Raw genomic sequence first — 23,294 nt, forward strand, 5'->3', positions numbered from 1 at the left:
ATTCTGGGTTGAGATCCCAATGCCTGATGATGCAAAAACAGTGTTGCGGGGGGTTCTGGGTACATGTCGTCAGGCCCCTCCCCCTCCGTCAGAGCAACGGCAGACAATCAATTTGCGCCTTTTTACCTGGGTTACCTGTGCAGACAACATATCACGTACCACGGCAAGCATGGAACCCGCTCAGCTCAGCTCACTGTCACCATATGTCATCTGGGTGCCGGCAGACGTGGTACTACATTGCTACACAGCAGCAGCTAATTGCCTTTTGGCAGTAGACGGTGCAGTATGACTGGTAGCCTTCATCGGCGATCTGGGTGCTGGCAGACGTGGGGCTGCATTGCTATACAGCAGCAGCTCCTTGCCTTTTGGCAGTGGATGGTGTATTACGACTGGTATCTGTCGTCGTCGTACTCCTCAGTGAGTTTGGTCAGAGGCACCGGGGCAGACATGTTTTGTTTCCTAGAGACTCAGTCCTGCCGGCAGTCCTATTGAACCATTTTGACGATGATGGCTAGCAGTTGTAATACAGCATCTTCTGCCAAGCACCCAGAAGATGCCAATTGCTATCAGTCATGCTGCACCGTCTACTGCCAGCCTAAGATGTAAAAAATAGATGGACCAGATTTGTTCTGTATTCATTTGCTTCCCCCCTCCCTCCGTGAAATCAACAGCCTGCTAAACCCAGGGTTTTGAGTTCAATCCTTGAGGGGGCCATTCTGTGTGACAGTTGTTTGTGTTTCTCCCTGATGCACAGCCACCTTTCTTGATTTTAATTCCCTGTAAGCCATGTCGTCACTCGCCCCTCTCTCCCTCCGTCAGACAATAGTTTTGCGCCTTTTTTCAGCCCAGACGCCTTTGCACTGGGATCATGGAGCCCGCTCAGATCACCACGGCAATTATGAGCACTATGAACACCACGCGCATTGTCCTGGAGTATATGCAGAGCCAGAACATGCCAAAGCAAAACCAGGCGAGGAGGCGATTGCAGTGCGGCGACGAGAGTGATGAGGAAATTGACATGGACATAGACCTCTCACAAAGTACAGGCCCCAGCAATGTGCAAATCATGGTGTTACTGGGGCAGGAACGCCGATTCTGGGCCCGGGAAACAAGCACAGACTGGTGGGACCGCATCGTGTTGCAGGTGTGGAACGATTCCCAGTGGCTGCGGAACTTTCGCATGCGTAAGGGCAGTTTCATGGAACTTTGTGACTTGCTTTCCCCTGCCCTGAAGCGCCTGAATACCAGGATGAGAGCAGCCCTCAGAGTTGAGAAGCGAGTGGCGATAGCCCTGTGGAAGCTTGCAATGCCAGACAGCTACTGGTCAGTCGGGAATCAATTTGGAGTGGGCAAATCTACTGTGGGGGCTGCTGTGATCCAAGTAGCCAACGCAATCAAAGACCTGCTGATATCAAGGGTAGTGACTCTGGGAAACGTGCAGGTCATAGTGGATGGCTTTGCTGCAATGGGATTCCCAAACTGTGGTGGGGCGATAGACGGAACCCATATCCCTATCTTGTCACCGGAGCACCAAGCCACCGAGTACATAAACCGCAAGGGGTACTTTTCAGTGCTGCTGCAAGCCCTAGTGGATCACGAGGGACGTTTCACTAACATCAACGTGGGATGGCTGGGAAAGGTACATGAATAACCGTTGGGGATGTTGAAATGCCTATCGTTATCCTTGGGGACACAGCCTACCCCTTAATGCCATGGCTCATGAAGCCGTACACAGGCAGCCTGGATAGGAGTCAGGACCAGTTCAACTATAGGCTGAGCAAGTGCCGAATGGTGGTAGAATGTGCATTTGGACGTTTAAAAGCGCTGGCACAGTTTACTGACTCGGATAGACCTCAGCAAAGCCAATATTCCAATTGTTGTTGCTGCTTGCTGTGTGCTCCACAATATCTGTGAGAGTAAGGGGGAGACATTTATGGCGGGGTGGGAGGTTGAGGCAAATCACCTGGCCACTGATTACGCGCAGCCAGACACCAGGGTGGTTAGAAGAGTACAGCAGGGCGCGGGGCGCATCAGAGAAGCTTTGAAAACCAGTTTTGTGACTGGCCAGGCTACGGTGTGAAACTTCTGTTTGTTTCTCCTTGATGAACCCTTCCCCACTCCCTCCCGTTCACTCTACTTCCCTGTAAACTAACCACCCTCCCCTCCCCCCTTTGAGCACTGCTTGCAGAGGCAATAAAGTCATTGTTACTTCACATTCATGCATTCTTTATTAATTCATCACACAACTAGGGGGATAACTGCCAAGGTAGCCCGGGAGGGGTGGGGGAGGAGGGAAGGAAAAGGACACACTGCAGTTTAAAACTTTAACGCTTATTGAAGGCCAGCCTTCTGATGCTTGGGCAATCATCTGGGGTGGAGTGGCTGGGTGGCCGGAGGCCCCCCCACCGCGTTCTTGGGCGTCTGGGTGAGGAGGCAATTTAACTTGGGGAGGAGGGCTGTTGGTTACACAGGGGCTGTAGCGGTGGTCTCTGCTCCTACTGCCTTTCTTGCAGCTCAACCATACGCTGGAGCATTTCAGTTTGATGCTCCAGCAGCCGGAGCATCGACTCTTGCCTTCTGTCAGCAAGCTGACACTACCTATCCTCTTCAGCCCGCCACTTGCTCTCTTCAGCCCACGATTCAGCCCGCCACCTCTCCTCTCGTTCATATTGTGCTTTTTTGCACTCTGACATTGACTGCCTCCACGCATTCTGCTGTGCTCTGTCAGTGTGGGAGGACATCTGGAGCTCTGTGAACATATCATCCCGAGTCCGCCGTTTTCTCCGAATCTTCACTAGCCTCTGTGAAGGAGAAACATTTGCAGCTGGTGGAGGAGAAGGGAGAGGTGGTTAAAAAAGACACATTTTAGAGAACAATGGGTACACTCTTTCACATTAAATTTTGCTGTTCATATTATACAGCACATGTGCTTTCGTTACAAGGTCGCATTTTTCCTCTTATATTGAGGGCCTGCCGGTTTGGTGTGAGAGATCACTCACGCAGTGCCAGGCAACAGATTTCGGCTTGCAGGCAGCCATGGTAAGCCACAGTCTTTTGGCTTTTTTAACCTTCCTAACGTGGGAATGGTTTCAAACAGCAGCGCCTTCATTTCCCATATCAAGCACCCGTTGGGTTGGCCATTTAAAATGGGTTTGCAATGTAAAAGGAGGGGCTGCGGTTTCCAGGTTAACATGCAGCACAAACCCAACTCACCCCCCCCCCCCCCCCGCCCAATTCTCTGGGATGATCACTTCACCCCTCCCCCCCCCCTGCGTGGCTAACCGGGGAACATTTCTGTTCAGCCGAGCAGGAACGGGCACCTCTGAATGTCCCCTTAATAAAATCACCCCATTTCAACCAGGTGACCATGAATGATATCACTCTCCTGAGGATAACAGAGAGAGATAAGGAATGGATGTTGTCTGCATGCCAGCAAACACCGGGACCATACGCTGCCATGCTTTGTTATGCAATGATTCCAGACTACGTGCTACTGGCCTGGCGTGGTAAAGTGTCCTACCATGGCGGACGGGATAAGGCAGCCCTCCCCAGAAACCTTTTACAAAGGCTTTGGGAGTACATGAAGGAGAACTTTCTGGAGATGTCCCTGGAGGATTTCCGCTCCATCCCCGTAAACGTTAACAGACTTTTCCAGTAGCTGTACTGGCTGCGATTGCCAGGGCAAATTAATCATTAATCATTAAACATGCTTGCTTTTAAACCGTGTGTAATATTTACAAAGGTACACTCACCAGAGGTCCCTTGTGTGCCCTCAGGAGCATGCCTTGGGTGAGTTCGGGGGTTACTGGTTCCAGGTCCAGGGTGATAAACATATCCTAGCTGTTGGGGAAACCGTTTTCTCCGCTTCCTTGCTGTGAGCTATCTTCATTGTCTTCATTATCATCTTCCTCGTACCCCGAACCCGCTTCCCTGTTGCATGATTCCCCATTGATGGAGTCAAAGCACACGGTTGGGGTAGTGGTGGCTGCAGCTCCGCGTAGAAGCGGCATGTTTGCGGCTCTGCCCCGGACCTTCCGTTTGCCTCTCTGGCTTTGTGGTAGGCTTGCCTTAGCTCCTTAATTTTCACACAGCACTACTGTGCGTCCCTGTTATGGCCTCTGTCCTTCATGGCCTTTGAGACTTTTTCTAATATTTTGCCATTTCGTTTACTGCTACAGAGTTCAGCTAGCACTGATTCGTCTCCCCATATGGCGAGCAGATCCCGTACCTCCCGTTCGGTCCATGCTGGAGCTCTTTTGCGATCCTGGGACTCCATCATGGTTACCTGTGCTGATGAGCTCTGCGTGGTTACCTGTGCTCTACACGCTGGGCAAACAGGAAATGAAATTCAAACGTTCGCGGGGCTTTTCCTGTCTACCTGGTCAGTGCATCTGAGTTGAGAGTGCTGTCCAGAGCGGTCACAATGAAGCACTGTGGGATAGCTCCCGGAGGCCAATAACATCGAATTCCGTCCACACTACCCCAAATCCGACCCACAAAGTCCGATTTCAGCGCTAATCCCTTCGTCGGAGGTGGAGTAAAGAAACCGGTTTAAAGGGCCCATTAAGTCGAAAAAAAGGGCTTCGTCGTGTGGACGTGTCCAGGCTTAATTCGATTTAACGCTGCTAAATTCGACCTAAACTCGTAGTGTAGACCAGGCCTTACTTCTGGGAAAATATTGACTCTGTGTAATGTGAGCTCTCGTCCTTCCCTTTCCTCTGCCAGCCCTGCTATGCCACCAACTTCCCACACTCCGCTACCTGCTCCTTTCTCAGACGTTGGATGGTCTCTTGTACCTTCTTCCTCCAAACCCTTGATCCTATCACTTCCTTACCTCCCTAACAACTGCCTTTCTTCTTCGGCTCTTACTTATTCGTGATCTCTTCCTCTCGTCCAGCTCCTCCTCTTAATATAGTCTGTTCCCGTGAATGTCGCCAATGAACCCATTCCTGTCTGAGACATCTGCATCCTTCTTCGCTTGTTAGCTCTGCCCTCCTTCCCAGCTTTCCATGAGGTTTCCTGACTCCATGCTTGACTGCTCTCCTGCCTGCAGTGTCTACCCTTTCCACTGTCCTGTCAGTTTCTGCTCTCCCTTGGTGCTGGGGACAGGCCACACTGCATCAAAATGCTCCAGTTGGTTGTGTAAGACAGTCAAAAATGTGTGCAGGGTTGCTGGGTTGTTTTAAAGTGCATCAGACCCTTCTCAGTGATGTCTGGCTCAAAAGCATCCCAAACAAACAGTGAAAGCTGGATTCAGGAGACACCCAGCGGCACAGCCAGCTGCCTTCCAGGTCTCTCCTCATATGGGGAAGGGGCAGGATATATATATGCCTTCATCTCCTAGGATGCCTTACCCCGCCCAGGACCACAATCTGGCTGCCGGGAAAGACGTTTGCCAAGGCTGGAAACTGCCCTGAGCCAAGCCTTTTCCTCACCATGGAGGGGGGAGGAGCTTTCCAGCTGCCCTGTTCCTGGAGCACCACTTGTGGGCCCTAAAAGCAGAGCTGGCAGTGTTTTCTCCCAGAATGCCACTCTGATACCCCTTTCTCTTGCTCTTTGACCTTGATCTGTCACACAGGTATGTCTCCCAGCAAAATGTGCAGAGGCATAATGCTGCCCCAGGTGGTCTCCCTCACACCTTAAGGGGCTAGTACACCCCATTACATTGTCCCTTGGGCTTCTGTCTTGGCCTTCTGCTCTTCTCCTTCTGTATCTTACTATTTATTTATATACGTTACATCAGCACGCAGAGGCCTTGACCAGGATTGGGCCCCGTTGTGTGCGGTACTGTACGAACACATAGCACAAGCTAGTCCCTGCTCCGAAGAGCTTACAGTCTAAACGGACAAGACAGACACACAAAAGCAAAACAGTCACAAGGTATGTGTCTGCGTTCTGTTTTAAGATTTAGATTCCACTTCCTCCTCCTCCCAAAACACACCCAGCACTCGGTGTGCCCTGCTTCTGCCACAAAGCTTTGGGTATGTTTGTTTAACCTTGTCTAGTCACCCGTTTTGTTTTATGTTAATGCCTGTTGTCTCCCGTCTCTGTGTGTCCCTCCCAGAGCTGTTTCAGTCTCTAATCAGCATCCTTCCCCATTCTTGCTCTTTGCAGTAGATAATTCTTTAATGTTTCCTATTCCTTTAACTCTAAAGAGACTACACCTGTATGAAGAAGTGATTTTTTTTTTTAATTTCCTGGCCATACCAAAAATTGGGTGGGGTGGGGGTTAATTTCAGGTTGAACAAAACATTTTGTTTTGGTTTTGAGCCTCATTCAATGTTTTTTTTATTTTTAATAAAACTGAAGTAAGCTTTGACATGAAAAGTCATTTCAGATCAAAAAATTGAAATGCTCCAAAAAGGTCAAAGTGAAATGTTTTGTTGTTTTGGAATATTTTTAGATTTTTTGGGGGGGGCAAACAAATTGGCAAATTTGTCTTAAATTTGTGAACTATTTCAATGCCCCCGAATCTGCTTTTTTTTTTTTTTTTTTGGTGAAATAGTTTTGACCAAACTGTTTCCCTTAGCTCTAACAGAGACATTCCCCATGCTTGCAAACTCTGTATGTCTTTGACTCCTCTACCTCTTCTACTCCTTGCATTCAGGCGGTTTCTAAATCCAGCCAGTTTTTCCTTTACAACATATACCAAATCAATCCTCTCCCTGTCGCCCCTGCTACCACTCTGACATGTTTTGCCTTGGTTATTTTTATACTGGAATATACAGTCACTAGGTTGCACTTGCCTTTGGGTTTTTTTGCTGGGGCTTGTGTACTCCCATAACAATACCTAGCATTTTCATCACTAGAACTCAAAGTGCTTCACAGTCTTCAATGTGTACAACAGCCACAGGGCTGAGGGAGGGAAGTATTATGCCCATTTTACAGATGGGGAGCTGAGCCACAGAAGCTAAGTGACTTGCCCAGTGTCACACAGGAAGTCTGTGGCAGAGCAGGTAATTGAACCTTGGTGTCCCATGCTAGTGCCCTAGCCCCTGGTCAATCCTTCCTTAGGGTTACGGTACCACTCAGTGAGGTTCCTGTAGCAAGCTGTAGGCCTGACTTCTCGTTGGGTTACTCCAGTTTTATACAGGTATAACGCATTGATGTATCAGGCCCAGAATGCCCATTGTTTTTCTTACCTCAGCTATGAAGATGTGTCTTCTTTTCCTGCAGCTATCCTGTATGCATTCCTCATTTATGTGGGGGTCCTCAGTATCCTGACAGTGGGACGTGTCTTCGTGATGTAAGTGGACGTTGTTTGTGAAACTTTCCTGTACACGTTAGAGACTCTCTGGGGGTTTTTGTTGTAGATGAAAGCACACTCACTATTATTATTTATTATTTGTATTGCCATAGCGCCCAGGAGCCCCAGTTATGAACCAGGGCCGTTTGTGCTAGGTGCTGTACAAACACAAAATAAAAAGATCCTGCTGTCTCATGAGTGCAAACCGGGAGCTGGGCTGTCTTACAGCTGGAGTCTTCTGTTCATTGGAGCTAGGCTGATTTGCACCTGCTGACTACCTGGCCTTTCGTTTGCTAGGGGCCAAGCTCTTGATTTAAGGATAAGAAATTTATTCCACAGATCAGAGGGGTAGCCGTGTTAGTCTGAATCTGTAAAAAGCAACAGAGGGTCCTGTGGCACCTTTGAGACTAACAGAAGTACTGGGAGCATAAGCTTTCGTGGGTCAGAACCTCACTTCTTCAGTTGCATCTGGAGTCTTCTGTTCATTGGAGCTAGGCTGATTTGCACCTGCATCTGAAGAAGTGAGGTTCTGACCCACGAACGCTTATGCTCCCAGTACTTCTGTTAGTCTCAAAGGTGCCACAGGACCCTCTGTTGCTTATTCCACAGATTAACTGCTGACTGAATTTAGTAGAGCTACTGTGAAACAAAGGAGTTAATGGGGGGCTGGGTGGCTCACAATATTGGCAGTGGAACATGGAACCTTTCACTTCTTCTGGTCATGATGGGTAGTGTCTGAAAGTCTGAACCGTCTGACAGCTATTGATGCTAGAGAGACAAGGTGGGGGAGGTATTATCTTTTATTGGGCCAACTTGTGTTGGTGAGAGAGACAAGTTTTTGAGCTTACACAGAGCTCTTCTTCAGAGCTCACCCACCTTCTCTCTAATATCCTGGGACCAGCATGGCTACAATAACACTGCATACAGCTGTTGGTACTCTCAGTCCAGGGCTGGAGCGCTAGGTGTTTGCATTTCAGTTGGTGGCTGATTGATACTGCTGTTCTCAGTCTTACTGAAGAGCCAGCTGTAGCTTATTAACCGACTCCTCCCTGTAGAATTCTCTGCAGCTCAGAGCTGGGCCCTATGCATGGGATGGGGTGAAGAGACATGCATTACTACTGCCCTTGCTATGTTTTTTTCCTAGGGATACCTTCTGCCAGGCTGTCATTCTGTAGGCTTTCACCAGCACTAAAATCACTCCCATGCCCTTATGTTTGTGATGCCTGAATTGTAAATGGAGTTTTACTGCCTGTCACGTAATCCTCGTTTGCTGTATTTTTAGCTGTTCTATCAGACTACGGCACAGGAGCTGGGATGAGAAATGAATATGAGAATGTAGGCCTGAGTTCAGGAACGTACTGAAGCATGTGATTAAATCCTTGTTGTCATCCCAGGGGACCCCTTTCTGTATTCTGTTTCAGGCAGCCCAACAGTTCAGGCCAGCGTCATTTAATCATCACACAGTTATCATTTTCCAGATGCTGATATCCTCCAACGAAACCACAGTGTTGCAAAGTTTAATACAGGGAATGTTTCCATCTGCTTCCAGTACTACGGAGTGTCTAGGGCCCTGAATCAGGAAAGCATCCCGTTCAGAACAGCAGTTCAGCCCCCAGTTAAGACCCATTCCAGTCAATAGGATTTACAATCTGTTTACATAGCCATCTATCCTGTGTACTGAATGAGGTGGCCCTGCGTGTAAACAAAAAGGAGGGGGGGAAATCTGAGCATGTGGTGATTGTACCATAGTGTGTATACACAATAGGGCTAAATTAAGGTTGCACGAACCACCTTAATTCTGGCACTCTAACTTTTGTGTGTTTGACTTTGCAAGCTTATAACGTTGTACTAATCCAGGGAGGGGACTGGGGGTTGGGGGTAGATGTTCTCAGCGTCTGGTTTATGTTGCGCCAACCTGATTCGATAGCACGTGTTTGTTCTGAATAAGCAATAGAATATGATTTTTTTACTGTTGTTGGTTCACAGCATCGATCCAATCAGGAATTGGTTTTACAAGAAGCTGCACCCTGGAGACACTGATCGTCTCATTAATTCTGTGAGTTGCTAGAAGGCGCTGAATTGCCGTCCATGTTTTTACACTGAAGCGTTCACACCAACTAGTCCTTTTTGAGGTTCAGTAAATTACCAGCCACATCCCCCTCATGGACAGGTTCCCGGGCAATCCTTGACGTGTGGGCAAACAGCCGTTTCGATCTGTGGGGAGCGCTGGAGGGGGCTCGCCACCTGTTTAATGTCTGTGCAGTGGACATATATGACTCTCAGGATACATCCACACCGGAGCTGTGGGTGTAATGTCCCGCTCAGGTAGACATATATGATTGCGCTAGCATGCTAGACATAGACGGGCTAGCCTCACCAGGTACAATCCAGCCCGAGACCCTGGTTGCATACTCACGGCAGCTAGCTGCTAGCCTATCCTGCTGCCCTGGCCACACTCCTATTTGTAACAAGCCAATTTCATCCGAGCTAATGTGCGTACGCCTACCTGAGCTGAAAATTACACCTCTGGCTCCAGTGTACTTGTACCCTGTCAGTTACTGCACAGTCACGTGTTTTGCCTCTCTCGTTAGTTTCAGTGCAGGAAATACTCCCCTGAAAGAATGACCCTGTTGTGACGGGGACAGTGTCAAGAGAGGAAAACTCTGCTGGCTGCTCTCAGCACTATAGGCAGTTCTAGCCACTCTGAACTCAGGCCTAGAATTCTGTGAGCAGACCAGGACCTGGAAGTTCTGCGGAGGCTGTGGGCCACATTCTGCGCTGTTACACACTTGCAGATGTGGAATATAGCTGTTGGAATCACTCTGGATTTACACTGGTATAAATGACATCAGCATCTGGCCTCGTGTACTTTGCCCACGCAGGACGAGCACGCTTCAGTGTTATGCTCCCCAGTTATTCTCTCAGGAGTCTGTTGTACATGGTCCTCATCACTGGTGGCGTGCTGAGTGCATCAGTTTTATCCACACAGCACCCCTGTGAGGCAAAGAGGTGTTATCCCCACTCTATTCATGGGGAACGGAAGCACGGGGTAGATTAAATGACTTGCCTAAGGTCACATGGAGTGTGTGGCCAACATTGGAATTAAACCCAGCTCTCCTGAGTCTCAGTCCAGTGCCCTGCCCACTGGACCATGCCTCCTACGCTTATTAAAGAAGTGAGAAGTATGAAGTGTGAAATACAAGGAATAAGTGTGGGGAATAAAGAGAGAAATGGGATCATTACCTGTTAGGTTCACTCCCTCTGGGGCACCTGGCATTGGCCACTGTCAGTAGACAGGATACTGGGCTAGACGGACCTTTGGTCTGACCCAATATGGCCGTTCTCATGTAAGAACAGAATTAGTTATGGTGTGTATAAATGCCCAGTATCATTCGGCCTAAGCTGTCTGAGTCACATTCCCCATATGGGCAGGATAACAAAGGTGTCGAGGCAATTGCTAGCTTTTCCTCTTGTGTGGTGTTTCTATTCCAAGGAGCTCGGATCCCCGACCAGAACAGATTCCACAAGCAGTGATGTCCCAGCTACCACGTGGACCGTCTCCCAGCGGCGACTGCGCTCCCTTGACACATTCCGAGGGTAAATTGCAGCCTCAGAGGCGTCTGTACCACTCGCTATAAAGCTTCTCTGGGTTTGAACAAATGTAATTATGGCCACAGTATGAAATCTTCACCCCCAGGGATGGTAGAATGTCCTGGCATCAGATGTGGGTTTATAAGTATGGAGAAGGAAACTACCTATTAATAGAGATGGCTGGAAATTATTTTTTCCTGTGAAAACTTGAGTTTTCAGCAAATAATCAAAAACCAAAATATTTTGGCGGTAAACCAAAATATTTTGATTGGTAATGCTGCCCCAGTGCCTCGTGGGAGTTGTAGTTCTGGTGCCTCATCCTCTTTTATAGGGTGGGCTCTTTGGTCAGACTACATCTTCCATCATGCACCATCGTCTTCCCTCTTGGATAGTGTAGGCCATGAATCATGGCAGTCTTGTGACCCTGTGCTTCATGGGAAATGTAGTCTGGGTGGGAAGTTTGCCAAGAGAGGAGATGGGGGAGCATGAGGCAATTGAACTACGACTCACATGTGGCACTGTGGGGGCATTTCAGAATCAAAATATTTCACTTTTAGGTTGAAAACTCTATTATTATTATTATTTATTTGGTTTTCAGGCATCCAGGTTTTCAACAAAACATTGACATTTTCCCTGGAAAGCAGACACTTTTCATGAAAAACAGTGTGTCAAAAACTCTGTTTTCCAACGAAAAACAGTTTAGATGGAAAACTTTTGACCAACCCTACATATTATGATAACTTCTTCCTCTCCCTCCCTGTGAGAATTGTTCCCTGTAGTGCGTTTACTAGTATCTGTCCTGTCTGGTTTTGATGGGCCTTTCACCACTTCCCTTGACAGACCATTCCACAGGCTGCCAGATTTCCATGGCAGGTGTCCAGCCTCCATTCCCCTTTTCTAATGTGCACTGCGTGACTTCTAGTTAGATTTTCCTTTATTGTACTCAATCATTCTCTTCCCTCCATGAGGCTTACAAGTAAAAAGACAGCCTTGCTGTTCCCTGCCCTGCTCCCAGATTTCCTGTGCGGCCTTGGTCAAGTCTCCTAACTCCGTGTTCTTATTTATCTACTGTCTACAATGGGAGGAATGATGCTTTTCCCTCTTTCAGGGGATGGAGTGGGGGCCTGAGGACTTGCTAAATGAAGTTGGTGGAGTACATGGAATTACTAGGACCAATCTGTGCCATCTCTGGCTTAGAGATCTGACAGCCCCAGGGGGTCCATTTAACGGGGAAGAACTGCAGGATCCTACTTCTTGGGTTTCCTGAAACGTTTAGAACTGGGCTGGAGCAATGTGGGGAGCCAGCTTTGTGAACTGATATGGGAATATGAACAAAAATCACACTCCGCATGCTTAGTAATGTGACTTTCAAGTGCTCTCTTCTTCTCTCAGGCAACATCAGTTTCCTCTGAATGAAGGTCGTTCACTGATCCCTCGACAGCATGCTTGGCCGTTTTGTTTATAGGCTTGCTTAAAAAAAAGACAGATTGAAAAATGTTTTAGCGGGGTAAAATATTAAGTGCCTGTCTTTCTGACACACAATATTGTACCTGCGTTCTCATTATTTTTGGTGTCTTTTTTAGGCTCTCTCTCATAATTATGGTATTTGTTAATTACGGAGGAGGAAAATACTGGTTCTTCAAACATCAGAGTTGGAATGGTAAAGTATGGTTCATACGTGTAATACAGCCCTTAGAGCAATGAACAGACAGGGCTAGATCCTCGGCTAGTGCACATAGGTGTAGCTCCGTTGAAGTCAGTGGAGCTATGTCATTTACACCAGCAAAGGATCTAGCCCCCAGTATCTGGCAGGAGAATAGTTCAAAGCACGGTGTGACTGTCCCTGGCGTCAGACAATCTTGGGAAGGCTCCATATTGTCACACAACCTTTTTGCTCACATCTTTAACACAGCCACACATTTTGAGTGGCCGTGTTCTTATTTAACGCTTCTGGTGGTAGGACCTAGAGGTGACAGCCAGGTCATGGTCCCATTGTGCGAGGTGTTGTACAGATAACATTAATGACAGCCCTGCCCCAGTGATCATGCCTGATGGTCCTGTGTTCAGACATGTTGTGCTGTGCTAATTCCGTGGTAAATTGTGAAGATCCCATGCCAGAAGTCTTCCCTGTGACACAGCCGTTAATTCAGACAGTGTTTGGGCAAACAAACTGAAGGGAAAGTGAAGTAGAGACAGTCAAAGGAGTAGTTATGTGTCAGTATCTTTTAGGATGCTGCTTAAGAATTTGGTTTACTGAATCATTACAGGCATTCTGCAGTTCCTCTGCAGGCTTAGAAATGAGGGTCATCATGAGTGCAGTCTGTCAAGGCAACTAAAACTTGTCTATTGATTCCTTTGTAGGCTTAACACTGGCAGATCTTGTGTTTCCATGGTAAGTCTTTGTGGTGATTATTATTATTTTGTATTATCATGGACCAGGGCCCCGTTGTGCTAGGTGCTGTACAAACACAGAACAAAAAGACAGGCCCTGCCCCAGATACTGACGGACAGACTGGGAAGTACAAGGAAACAATGAGACAGTACTGGGCAGCATGATGAGCTGTGATCTGAGCACACCAACAGCCAAACCATTGTCAAGGTTTTTGTGGGCTTCACAGCAAAGGAGAGTTTGAAGGAGGATACTCCTGAAAGGAATAATTGTCTCCCCTTGGTAGACTAGAAGGGCCACGCAGTGGAATGCTGCTAAATTGCACTTCAATGCACCTTAAATCCATTTGGAAAATGGATTTTGGGGTGTAAGTGTTTTTTTTAAGCACAAACCAATGAGAGTCTGGTGCTATGCCAGGGGCAGGGCTAGTCTGGGGTGATGTGATATATGCCCTGTTGGCTAGTACAGGGGTGGGCGAACTTTTTGGCTTGATGGCCACATCTGGGTATGGAAATTGTGTGGGGGGGGCGTGAATGCTCACGAAATTGGGGTTTGGGCTGCAGAAGGGGATAAGGGCTCCGGCTGGGGGTGGGGGCTCTGGGGTGGGGCCAGAAATGAAGAGTTCAGGGTGCGGGAGGGGGTGCGGGCTCCGGCTGGAGGTTCGGGCTCTGGGGTGGGGCTGGAGATGAGGGGCTTGGGGTGCAGGAGGGCGCTCCGGGCTGGGACCAAGGGGTTCGGAGTGGGATCAGGCTGGGGCAGGGGGTTGGGGCGTGGGAGGTCAGGGGTGCAGGCTCTGGGAGGCACTTACCTCAAGCAGTTCCAGAAGCAGCAGCACATCCTCCCTCCGGCTCCTACGTGGAGGCGTGGCACCGGTCAGGCAGCTCTGCATGCTGTCCTGTCTGCAGGCGCCACCCCTGCAGCTCCCATTGGCTGCAGTTCCTGGCCAATGGGAGCTGCAGAGCTGGCGCTTGGGGCGGGGGCAGCGGGTGGAGCCCCCTGGCTGTCCCTACGCATAGGAGCTGGAGTGGGGACATGCCGCTGCTGCACGGAGTCACAGCACTGGAGTATGTGTGATTAGTCATGTTTCCCCTGAATAGACCCATTTCACCGCTGCCTGCTTTTCTAGGTTTGTGTTTATCATGGGCACCTCAATTTCACTGTCACTGAACTCCATGCTGAGGCGAGGATGTTCGAAGTGGAAAGTGCTGGGGAAAGCTCTCTGGAGGAGTTTCTTGCTGTTTCTAATAGGCATCGTAATCATCAATCCCAATTATTGCCTTGGACCTTGTAAGTGGAGAGAATTCATTTGTTGTTTGCTTGTCCTTTTTGGAATTTATACATTTCCCATTTTTACCTGGTTGTTGTAGAATGAATATATGATCAGTCCCATCCCATGGATGACTGCAGGTAGAGGGCAGTTCTGTGCAAGTGCTGTAATAGGCCAAGAATGGTGAGCTGTTCAGCTGTGCTGCATAACTCTAGCAGCCGTCTGGCTTAAGGCTGTCTCCTTACTGATATTCATAGATTATAAGGCCAGAAGGCACCATTAGATCATCTAGTCTGACCCCCTGTGTAACACAGGCTGGAGAATTTCATCCATTCAACCATTTATTTGAGCCCAGTAACTGACTGAAGCATATCTTCCAGAGAGACATCCAGTCCATAGGAGACTGGGACCTCCCAATTCTTGCTTCTAGACCATCACGCCCTCCTCTTTGTATCCTGAGAATAACAGCTATGCTCGGACTGTGAAGTTGCAGGGGAGCGGGAAAGGAAAGCCTGGGGTAGGAAAAATTGTGCTTAAAGGAAAGGGCGCAGTGCAAGTGTGTTGCTTGCGTTTCATGGGACAGTCCTGCCCTGTGCCCTACTCCCTCCCTGTGCAGTGAGACGGGGTGGGGAGGAAATATCCCCCAAGCTGTGGAAGTGGGGCACAGAGAGAGTGCATCACACACCTCCTCTGGGACCCTCCCACCCCACAGGGTCCTAGAGCCCAGCCTGAGCCCGTGAGTCGGCTCGCACGGGTCAGCTGTGGTTTTTTCTTTGCTGTGTAGACATTCCCTGCGGCAGCATGAGTACATAGGCCCTAACCCAGGAGTGGCCAACCTGAGCCTGAGAAGGAGCCAGAATTTACCAATGTACACTGCCAAAGAACCACAGTAATACGTCAGCAGCCCCTCTCTTACGTTGTGTGTGTTTCCTGTAGTGTCCTGGGGTAATCTGCGGATTCCAGGTGTACTCCAGAGACTGGGATTTACCTACCTTGTGGTTGCCGTCTTAGAACTCCTGTTTGCTAAAGCTGTGGCTGAGAACGATACCTTGGTGAGTGATCCTTGGCTATAGCTGGCATCGATGATGCTGGAGGGGCAGGCTGTAAACACTCGTAGGATACACAGCACCGTCACATTTGCCTCTTGCACGTGCAGTCTGTTGTTGGATGGTAGCCTCTCCCGTGCCTGCCACTGTAGTCCTGTCTCCAGCAGCTCTTGTGTGGTTTTAGGAGCCATGCTGCTAAGTTTAATATCTGTTTAACTGTACAGAGCAGTGCAAAGGGGTTGCTCAGGAAGTGAGCAGAGAGGGGTACATTTCAACAGCTCTGCATGGCTAGCCCCAGCTTGGTTGCCGTGTAGAGGATTATAAAGGTCCTTACGAATTCACTCCTTCCTGATCTGCAATCAATGCCTCTTGGATTCCAAGGGTGCTGAAAAACACAGGTGTAATGTTGACCTCTTAATTCAGTCCACTGTCCACTTCTAGGCTCCAAATGCCTCCCTCTTCTAGAATTGTCACATGTCAGTCTGAGCACCGCCCTCTGGGCCGGAAGGCGAGGCACAGACCGGGCAGCAGTGCCTTAAGAGTGCAGGGCTTTGTTATACCCTGCTAAGATCTTAGCAGAAACACCCTAAGCATGCTGGGACGTGACCCTTTCCAATTACTTACTGTGCTTTTATTTTAACCCTTTTGTCCTCCACCTGGGCCAAGCAAGGGTTTAGTCCATGCTGAATCCAGAGTTTCAAATTTCACCCACGTAGGAAAAACGCCTTGTTTTCCTGTCTGGCTCACAATCTGCTCAAAGGATTTTGCTCAGACTTTCAAAACAAAATCACTTTTGAAAGCAAACCTGGTGAATGTCAGTTTCAGACATTGTGGGCGTGTGAAAACAATGTTACAATGGAAAGCCTTGCAAACTCTGCTGTTATCACTCCCAACCATCTGCAGTGCCGGGGGCTGTTCGAAAGTGAAAGGTGTCTTTTCCCCAAATGCTCAGTGATCATTTGCCAGTTAATATTCCTTTTCCTCCCTATCTCTCAAGCAGGAGACCCCGTATTTTGCCCTGCGGGATATCCTGCTCTATTGGCCACAGTGGGTTTTCATTCTGACACTGGAAGCGACTTGGCTGGGTTTGACCTTCCTGTTAATTGTACCTGGTTGCCCAAAGTAAGTTGAATGCTTGGAGTCCTTTTCCTTTGGGTGCTTTCTGTGTGGTGTCGGGTTATTCTGCTACGTAGGGACCGTGTTTCAGTGTCTCTAGCGCTGAGTCAGTAGGAAAAGGGGGCTTCTCAGTGAAACATCCCTTCCCCACTTCGCAGTGAAGTACTTGGCTTTATGTAGAGGACATCTTTATTACTCACCTAGGAAAGAAACAGGTTTAAAATCTCCCTCTGAGGTTCTCCTATGGTCCCCATCACTGTCGTGTCTGAGCAGCTCACATCTCTCATGCATGGGAGGTAAGGGAATGAGGCGCTCTGGTCCCGAAAGGACATCTCAATAAACCAGTCTTTTCATGTGTGCTGAGCTTTTGGGCTGCTGCTCCTGCTTGCTGCAGCTACATCCCTTCCGCAGCTTGTGTGCTCAGGCAGAGGAGGACCTCCCCTCCTCGTAAAGAGATCACGCGCACATGGGTCCTAGTAATGATCCTTGGTGCTTCTAGCTGCGACAGCCTGGAACTCTCCTTGCTCCTAGAAGTGCCTGGGCTTGTGGGATGCTGGATAGGGGCCGTACTAGGTCTGTTCAAAGTACCTTGTTCAACCTCGATGCCCCTCCTCGATGAGCTGCTTTGAGTGCAGTCAGCATTGGAGATGTCCTGTCCTCCCCTGCCAGTGCCTGCTTCCCCAGCCACCAGCCTCAGGCGCCGACTAGCCATGTGTGGCCTCTTCCTGCCATTCCCAAGTATAGTCTCTGTTTGACACTGGCTGTGGGTCTCGTAGCGTCAGGGCGCTGGGTTCTGGGGGATTTCTTGTTAACAGCACCTGGCTGCCGACCACGGAGGTTTCTCATCCACTTGTTTCCAAGTGGCTGCAGCCTGAGGGGTCTCTTGGAGGTCCCCTGCATTGTGCTTACTGCTGTGGGAGTCCATGAGCATTTCCTTGGCTGGCGGCACCGATGCTGCACTGGCTTGTTCTGTATTCAGGACGTTGTAGTCACCCGCATGCGTCAGGCCAGAGGAAGACTCCACAGCATAAAAAGCTGGGCTGAGTTCCACTGTGCGTTGTACCTTCCCAGGGGCCCGAGAGCTGGATCTGCGTTAAGGGCAAGATTGGGTGGTGCTGGGCTTTGGCTGCCCTGGCGCTATGGCTTGTTGGCAGTTGATCTTGTCTTGATCAGCGTGAGTCTGGCGCTTGTCTAGTTTGGCTGTGGGGATTGGCAGTTAGAGCGCACTGGTGGTAACTAGTTGCCTGGAAAGCAGAGCACCTGATGTTGGCTAGCGTCTCCTCTGGGCTGCCCTTCCCCTTGCAACTTGTACCTGGGAAGGATGTAGTTCGGTGGGTGACCTGATTGCCTGTGGGGGTGAGTTTGTGCTTCAGCAGATCCCTAAAGAGCTGCAAAGCGTAGCCTTGTTGTTCATTCTCAAGCCTTTCAACAGTAGAGTGCTGCAAAGACCCATGGCCTTTTGCTTCCTTTCCAGGGGTTACCTTGGCCCCGGTGGCATTGGGGATTTTGGAAAATATCCCAATTGCACTGGAGGAGCAGCCGGTTATATTGATCACTTGCTCTTGGGAGAAAAGCATATTTACCAACACCCATCATCCAATGTGAGTGGTTCTTACTTGCACGTAAACCATTGACTCGCTGCAGAGTGAGGTTCTGTGTTTAACATGTCAACAACTTTCATATAAAATTAGCGAAGTTTTCAAGGAGAAAAAGCTACTTTCTTCTTTAAATGCCAACTCTCCCACTCCATCTGGGATGTGACAGCTAAGACGGGCTCTTCCTTGCTTAGATCTCTCTGAAACTTAGTTGACAACTCTGGTGGTACCACTGTGGGAGGTGGAGAGGCTAGACTTGGGAACGGCTGTGGATGGGTGGGGCTGGCCTGGCTTGGCTTATTTGCAACTAGGCAAGTTCATCAGCAGCACACTGGCCTGGGGGCTGTGGGGAGAGAGTTCTGCTCCAAAGACCATTTCCTTGGACTGTGTTCTGAGGAGGGATTGTAGCACAGTGTAAATGGAGCGATTTCAATGTGAAGTCTAAATCTGGCATTGAGAACAGTCAAGTGTCAGGGGAGGGCTGGGGAAATGGCCCCAAGGGGAGCAGGAAGTTCAGGGCTGGGTGCGTACCTTTTTAATCCTAAATCTCTCTCTCTCTCTCTCTGCAAGGTGCTCTACCAAACAACAGTGGCCTATGATCCCGAAGGCATCTTGGGAACAATAAATTCAATCTGCATGGCGTTTTTTGGACTTCAGGTACCGTCTTTGCTTTTTGGACCTACACTGTCAGCAAGCCTTCATCTCCCAGAAACAACTGAAGGCGTTTTTGTCAGGGGTGGGGGTAGGGGGAAAGGAGCTTTTAGAGCTGGAGCGGCAGCATCTTCTCTAGAGTTAAGGTTGCAGTCACAGGTCCATTATAAACTAGCCAAACCCTCTGAAAACTTCTTGAGTCCAAGTTGGCAGGGCAGGAGGGGGCATCCGGCAGAGGCTTTAAATTAAAATTTGAGGTACATTGACCAGCGTGATTCTGAGGTTTAAAAAAATCTGGTGTTTTGCTCAATTCTTGAAACCCTGGTTTGTCATATCTGGGGAGGCCTGGAACCTTTGCCCCAGCAGTTTGTGGGGAGGTCTGGCAATTACTAGTAGCAGCTGGCTGCTCAGGGGTTCTGAAAATAAGACTAAAAATGGACTTGGGCTGTTAAATTTAAGCTCATACTTGGCTGTGGTGTTTCCATCCTCCTCCTCATCTCTCAAATGCACTTAGCACCTATGGCATGTGCTCATTTTCCAGAAAAGGAGACAGTGCATTGCCACTCAAACCATTAACGTGTCGAAAGTTCCCTCGTAGCCAGTCACTGTACTTAAAACAGGAAATAACTAGGGTGTCGCTTATACCAGGTGTGGGGAGTGATCTTGTAGCGGCTGACTCTAAATCTGTGTATCTGGACTTAGGTGGGATAGCTAACCGCCATAGTTTGTCAGGTAGAATGGCACACTGCATATCCCTTGGAGGAAAGGAGTTCTGCATTGTGCACAGAGTGGCGTTAGTTGTGTATCTAAGTAGGAGTTTAAGGAAGTGGCTACATGGATTGTAGGCGGGTGGATGTTGGAACTGAAAGGGAGCATGTGCCATGAAGGGTCGAGGAGTGCTTTTGGGTATATGGTTTATAGATGGCATGGCCTAGCCATTTAGGTTGGTGAAAATGTTCTTATATTTTGGTTGCCTTAATAGGAACTGCACTTGAGCAGCCTTAAAAGTTGTTTGTGTGGTTACTCATATGGGGTAGAAATCAGAACATTTTTGTTGCTAAACAATCATCACTTGTTTTCCACCGGAATGCGTTCTCCTAGAAGAGTATCAGAGGGGTAGCCGTGTTAGTCTGGATCTGTAAAAGCAGCAAAGAGTCCTGTGGCACCTTATGGACTAACAGACATATTGGAGCATGAGCTTTCTTGGGTATTCACCCACGAAAGCTCATGCTCCAATACATCTGTTAGGCTATAAGGTGCCCCAGGACTCTCTGCTGCCTCTCCTAGAAGAGTTCCTAATCTCGGTCTTCCAACAGCTTAGCACGAATAGAGCGGTTTAAGCTTCTCAATTCTACAGCAAGGGGGTGGTGGAAAATGCCTGGTATAGTAGGGTAATTTACTGGTTTTTATGCCTTTGTTTTTTTTATAGGCAGGAAAAATATTCTTGTTTTACAAAGACCAGCACAAGCAGATAATGAGTAGGTTTTTTATATGGAGTGTAGTCATGGTAAGTTACATCTTTTCTTAATGCAGTTTAAATTACTCATTAACAACCACATCTTTTCATGCAGTGCAAACTTTCTATTTCTAAGATGTGCTGCAGTGAAAATTCATATAAACTCCAACCACTTATTTCAGGGGATTATTTCTGCGATCTTGACAAAATGCTCTAAAGATGAAGGGTATATTCCTGCAAATAAGAATCTGTGGTAAGTAGAGACATGTAACTTTTAACTATTCAATGTGTTTGTATCCATGTAGCTGGAGAGAATGCATTTACTGTAGCAACATCAATCCATATTGAATGGTCTCTAAATATCCTTTTAAATTCCCACTGAAAATATGTAGGTCAATCTCTTATGTGACAACATTGAGCTGCTTTGCCTATCTGCTTTTATTGCTGATCTACTACCTTGTGGATGTCAAGAAATGGTGGTCAGGTGCTCCATTTTTCTACCCAGGTCAGTAACCTCAAGCATATTTAGCTATCTGTGATGCAATAGGTGGTTCAGTCCTGTCCTCATCAGTAAAATTAACATTCTCTTGCCATGTCAAGTAGCAAGAGCTGTTGCTAAACTGTTTCCCTTCAAGAATATTTTTGCAATGAAAAATCTTTTAATCAAAGATCCTTAAACTTTGATTTAATTATAAAACTACATTCTCCACATGTTCATAGTGCTGTACAGACATTAATTCTTACCTCCCTCCCAACAGCAGTTTGATTAGCTAATCACTCTTTAGCTGTGAAGTCAGAGGGGTAAAGTGATTTATTCAAGGCCACGTGGCAGAAACAACATTAATGCTTAGAATTTCCCGATTCCCTTTCCTGTAAATGTGCTGCCAACCCCTAATCCTACAGCTTGCTCTTACAATGCAATGGAGTATAGAGTTGTTTTCTTTGTCTGTGTTTATTTTAAGGAATGAACTCGATCCTGGTCTATGTTGGGCATGAAGTATTTGAGAACTATTTCCCTTTTAAGTGGAAGATGAAGGACAGTCAGTCCCATGGGGAACACTTGGCTCAGAACCTGGTTGCAACATCCATCTGGGTCATCATATCATATTTACTGTACCGGAAAAGGATATTCTGGAAAATCTGATTGGGTGCGTGATGGTCTCTTCTGGGGATAAGATACTGAAGCTGGACTCCCCAGAGATGATGCCATTTCTGGTGGGATTCATTATTAAAAAGGGCTCATGTGTTCAGTTTACGTTTCCAGGGAAACTGGAATGAAGACTTTCTGGTGACTAAGGGACAGAAGCTTACTGTTTAGCCAAAACACAGTAACTTGCCTGAGCTGTGTTGTCTGCTTGTCTCTGTATACAGTATGTTTCAGTGCATAGAGTGCTGTTGATCTACCCTCAAACAGACCAACATACTGGATAGCCCTTAACTCCTGGACAATTTTAAGACAGTTCTGATCATTTGAAGTGTCTTTCATAAAGGGAACGGATATTGCTGCTCTGGGTTACGGTTGTGTCTCTGACATATTTCAAGCCATTACAAACTGACTTTATATGGACTGTGTAGCTGGCACCAGAGCAATGGCATCGTTTTATCCACAGTAACTAGATTTACTTCAAGGCCTTTAGCCTCCTTTCAAAGCAACACTGCAGTGTAGTCAATGGGAACCGGATTCAGCCCCAGCAGGAAGATGTACAGACTAAATAATTTCGATTGAATATCAATGGCATAAACAAAATGTGAGGGGGTGACAGTCACTTCCAGCCCTGCCCCATCTTACTTTATATAAAAAAAAATAAAGTGTTTCTTTCCAAATGACCTTAGCTGCAATTCTCACACCATGACTCTAGAATAGCTATGGAAGCTACACAAACATTTTACTTCACAAAAGAAGAATTTTCAAATGATTTATTTATAAAATCTTTGATCTACCAAAATGAGAGTGAAAATTAGTTTAAGTATGAACCTCAGTTTACATGTACTCTAGGACACGCAACTAGGATTGAGTCCTATAACATCATGAACGTGATTAGCTTAGAACAGTCCCATTGCAACAGCAATGTTGTGTTTGGAGTGTATAATACAGCCCTCTGCTTTCTCAGCAAGACACCCTGCTGCACTGTCCACTCCACTCAGGCCAGTGTCTGAAGTAGCAGTATCTTCTCATTAATGCAGAATCTGTGTAACACCACCATCAGATTCTCCCCGCAGCGTGAGACTTGGCGCTCCATTGCCAAGCGGAAATCCTCTTTCACCCCTTTAGTTATTCCCCGGGTTACTGTGTGATGCCTGAAGTCATCAAGGAAACAAAAGACAGAGGAGAATTACTCTGAGCAGTAGATGAGGCCCTTGTACACAGAGCACTTTTTGAAATAAAGTGTAACATCTACCTTCCATATCTGAATTCATCTGGAGAGAATTAATGTGTTTTCTATACTTTCAAGTGTTCATTTGCTTACTTGAATTTTAACCAGTTTTGGGATCTTTAAATGCCTTTAGTCTAATGCTTAAATCATCAAATGTCACTTGTTTTAACTAGCAGGCATGTCCACTCACTGTTCCATGCTCCCCCTCCCCCCAAGCAGTGCTTGTCCTGCACTGGGAAGGAAATCTCTACCAACAACACTTCCCCATTCTAATCACGGTCTCTGCAGCTGCGGGGCAAAGATGCAAAAAAGAGACTAACAAAAGTTTGAGTTCCCTCCCCAGCAGCAGGGAATTGGACCTGCTCTGGGCTTATCAAGAGCAGCAGCATGAAGCTTACTAGGCTCTTGTCTGTTTCACTTCACTACTGCTAGTGGGGAAGCTCTGTGGGTGGGTGCAGAACTGATCAGACACTTATACTAACCCCCAGAGGCAGCAAGTGCCTTATGTCTGGTATCAGACTGAGGTCAGCGCCAGCAGCTTCCAGGCAAGGATCAAAGGTTT

The 23,294-nt window shown here is 47.8% G+C and overlaps 2 protein-coding genes across 13 annotated transcripts in view; one reads left to right on the forward strand and one right to left on the reverse strand.

Moving 5' to 3' along the window:
* Positions 1-22,770, forward strand: part of HGSNAT (heparan-alpha-glucosaminide N-acetyltransferase) — a 34,218-nt gene extending 11,448 nt beyond the window's left edge. The window contains exons 1-15 of one of the 3 annotated variants that reach the window (XM_065595906.1): positions 5,744-5,880; positions 7,177-7,246; positions 9,233-9,302; positions 10,740-10,843; positions 12,421-12,497; positions 13,199-13,229; positions 14,353-14,513; positions 15,430-15,545; positions 16,540-16,661; positions 18,130-18,256; positions 18,821-18,907; positions 20,331-20,408; positions 20,540-20,610; positions 20,750-20,862; positions 21,320-22,770. In XM_065595906.1, coding sequence (XP_065451978.1) covers positions 12,437-12,497; positions 13,199-13,229; positions 14,353-14,513; positions 15,430-15,545; positions 16,540-16,661; positions 18,130-18,256; positions 18,821-18,907; positions 20,331-20,408; positions 20,540-20,610; positions 20,750-20,862; positions 21,320-21,501 — 1,149 coding nt within the window. In that variant the 5' untranslated portion in view covers positions 5,744-5,880; positions 7,177-7,246; positions 9,233-9,302; positions 10,740-10,843; positions 12,421-12,436 and the 3' untranslated portion in view covers positions 21,502-22,770. Of the gene's footprint in view, positions 1-5,743; positions 5,881-7,176; positions 7,247-9,232; positions 9,303-10,739; positions 10,844-12,420; positions 12,498-13,198; positions 13,230-14,352; positions 14,514-15,429; positions 15,546-16,536; positions 16,662-18,129; positions 18,257-18,820; positions 18,908-20,330; positions 20,409-20,539; positions 20,611-20,749; positions 20,863-21,319 lie in introns of those variants that run through there. The other 2 variants (XM_005283957.4, XM_005283958.4) reach the window with 2 other exon arrangements.
* INTS10 (integrator complex subunit 10) overlaps positions 22,162-23,294 on the reverse strand; it is a 41,092-nt gene continuing 39,959 nt past the window's right edge. For 8 of the 10 annotated variants that reach the window (XM_024110106.3, XM_024110105.3, XM_005283955.5 and 5 more), the window contains one exon: positions 22,162-22,655. In XM_024110106.3, coding sequence (XP_023965874.1) covers positions 22,499-22,655 — 157 coding nt within the window. In that variant the 3' untranslated portion in view covers positions 22,162-22,498. The remainder of the gene's footprint in view (positions 22,656-23,294) is intronic. The other 2 variants (XM_024110104.3, XM_024110107.3) reach the window with 1 other exon arrangement.

This window comes from Chrysemys picta, chromosome 5, assembly GCF_011386835.1.
Source record: "Chrysemys picta bellii isolate R12L10 chromosome 5, ASM1138683v2, whole genome shotgun sequence".
Lineage (NCBI taxonomy): Eukaryota > Metazoa > Chordata > Testudines > Emydidae > Chrysemys > Chrysemys picta.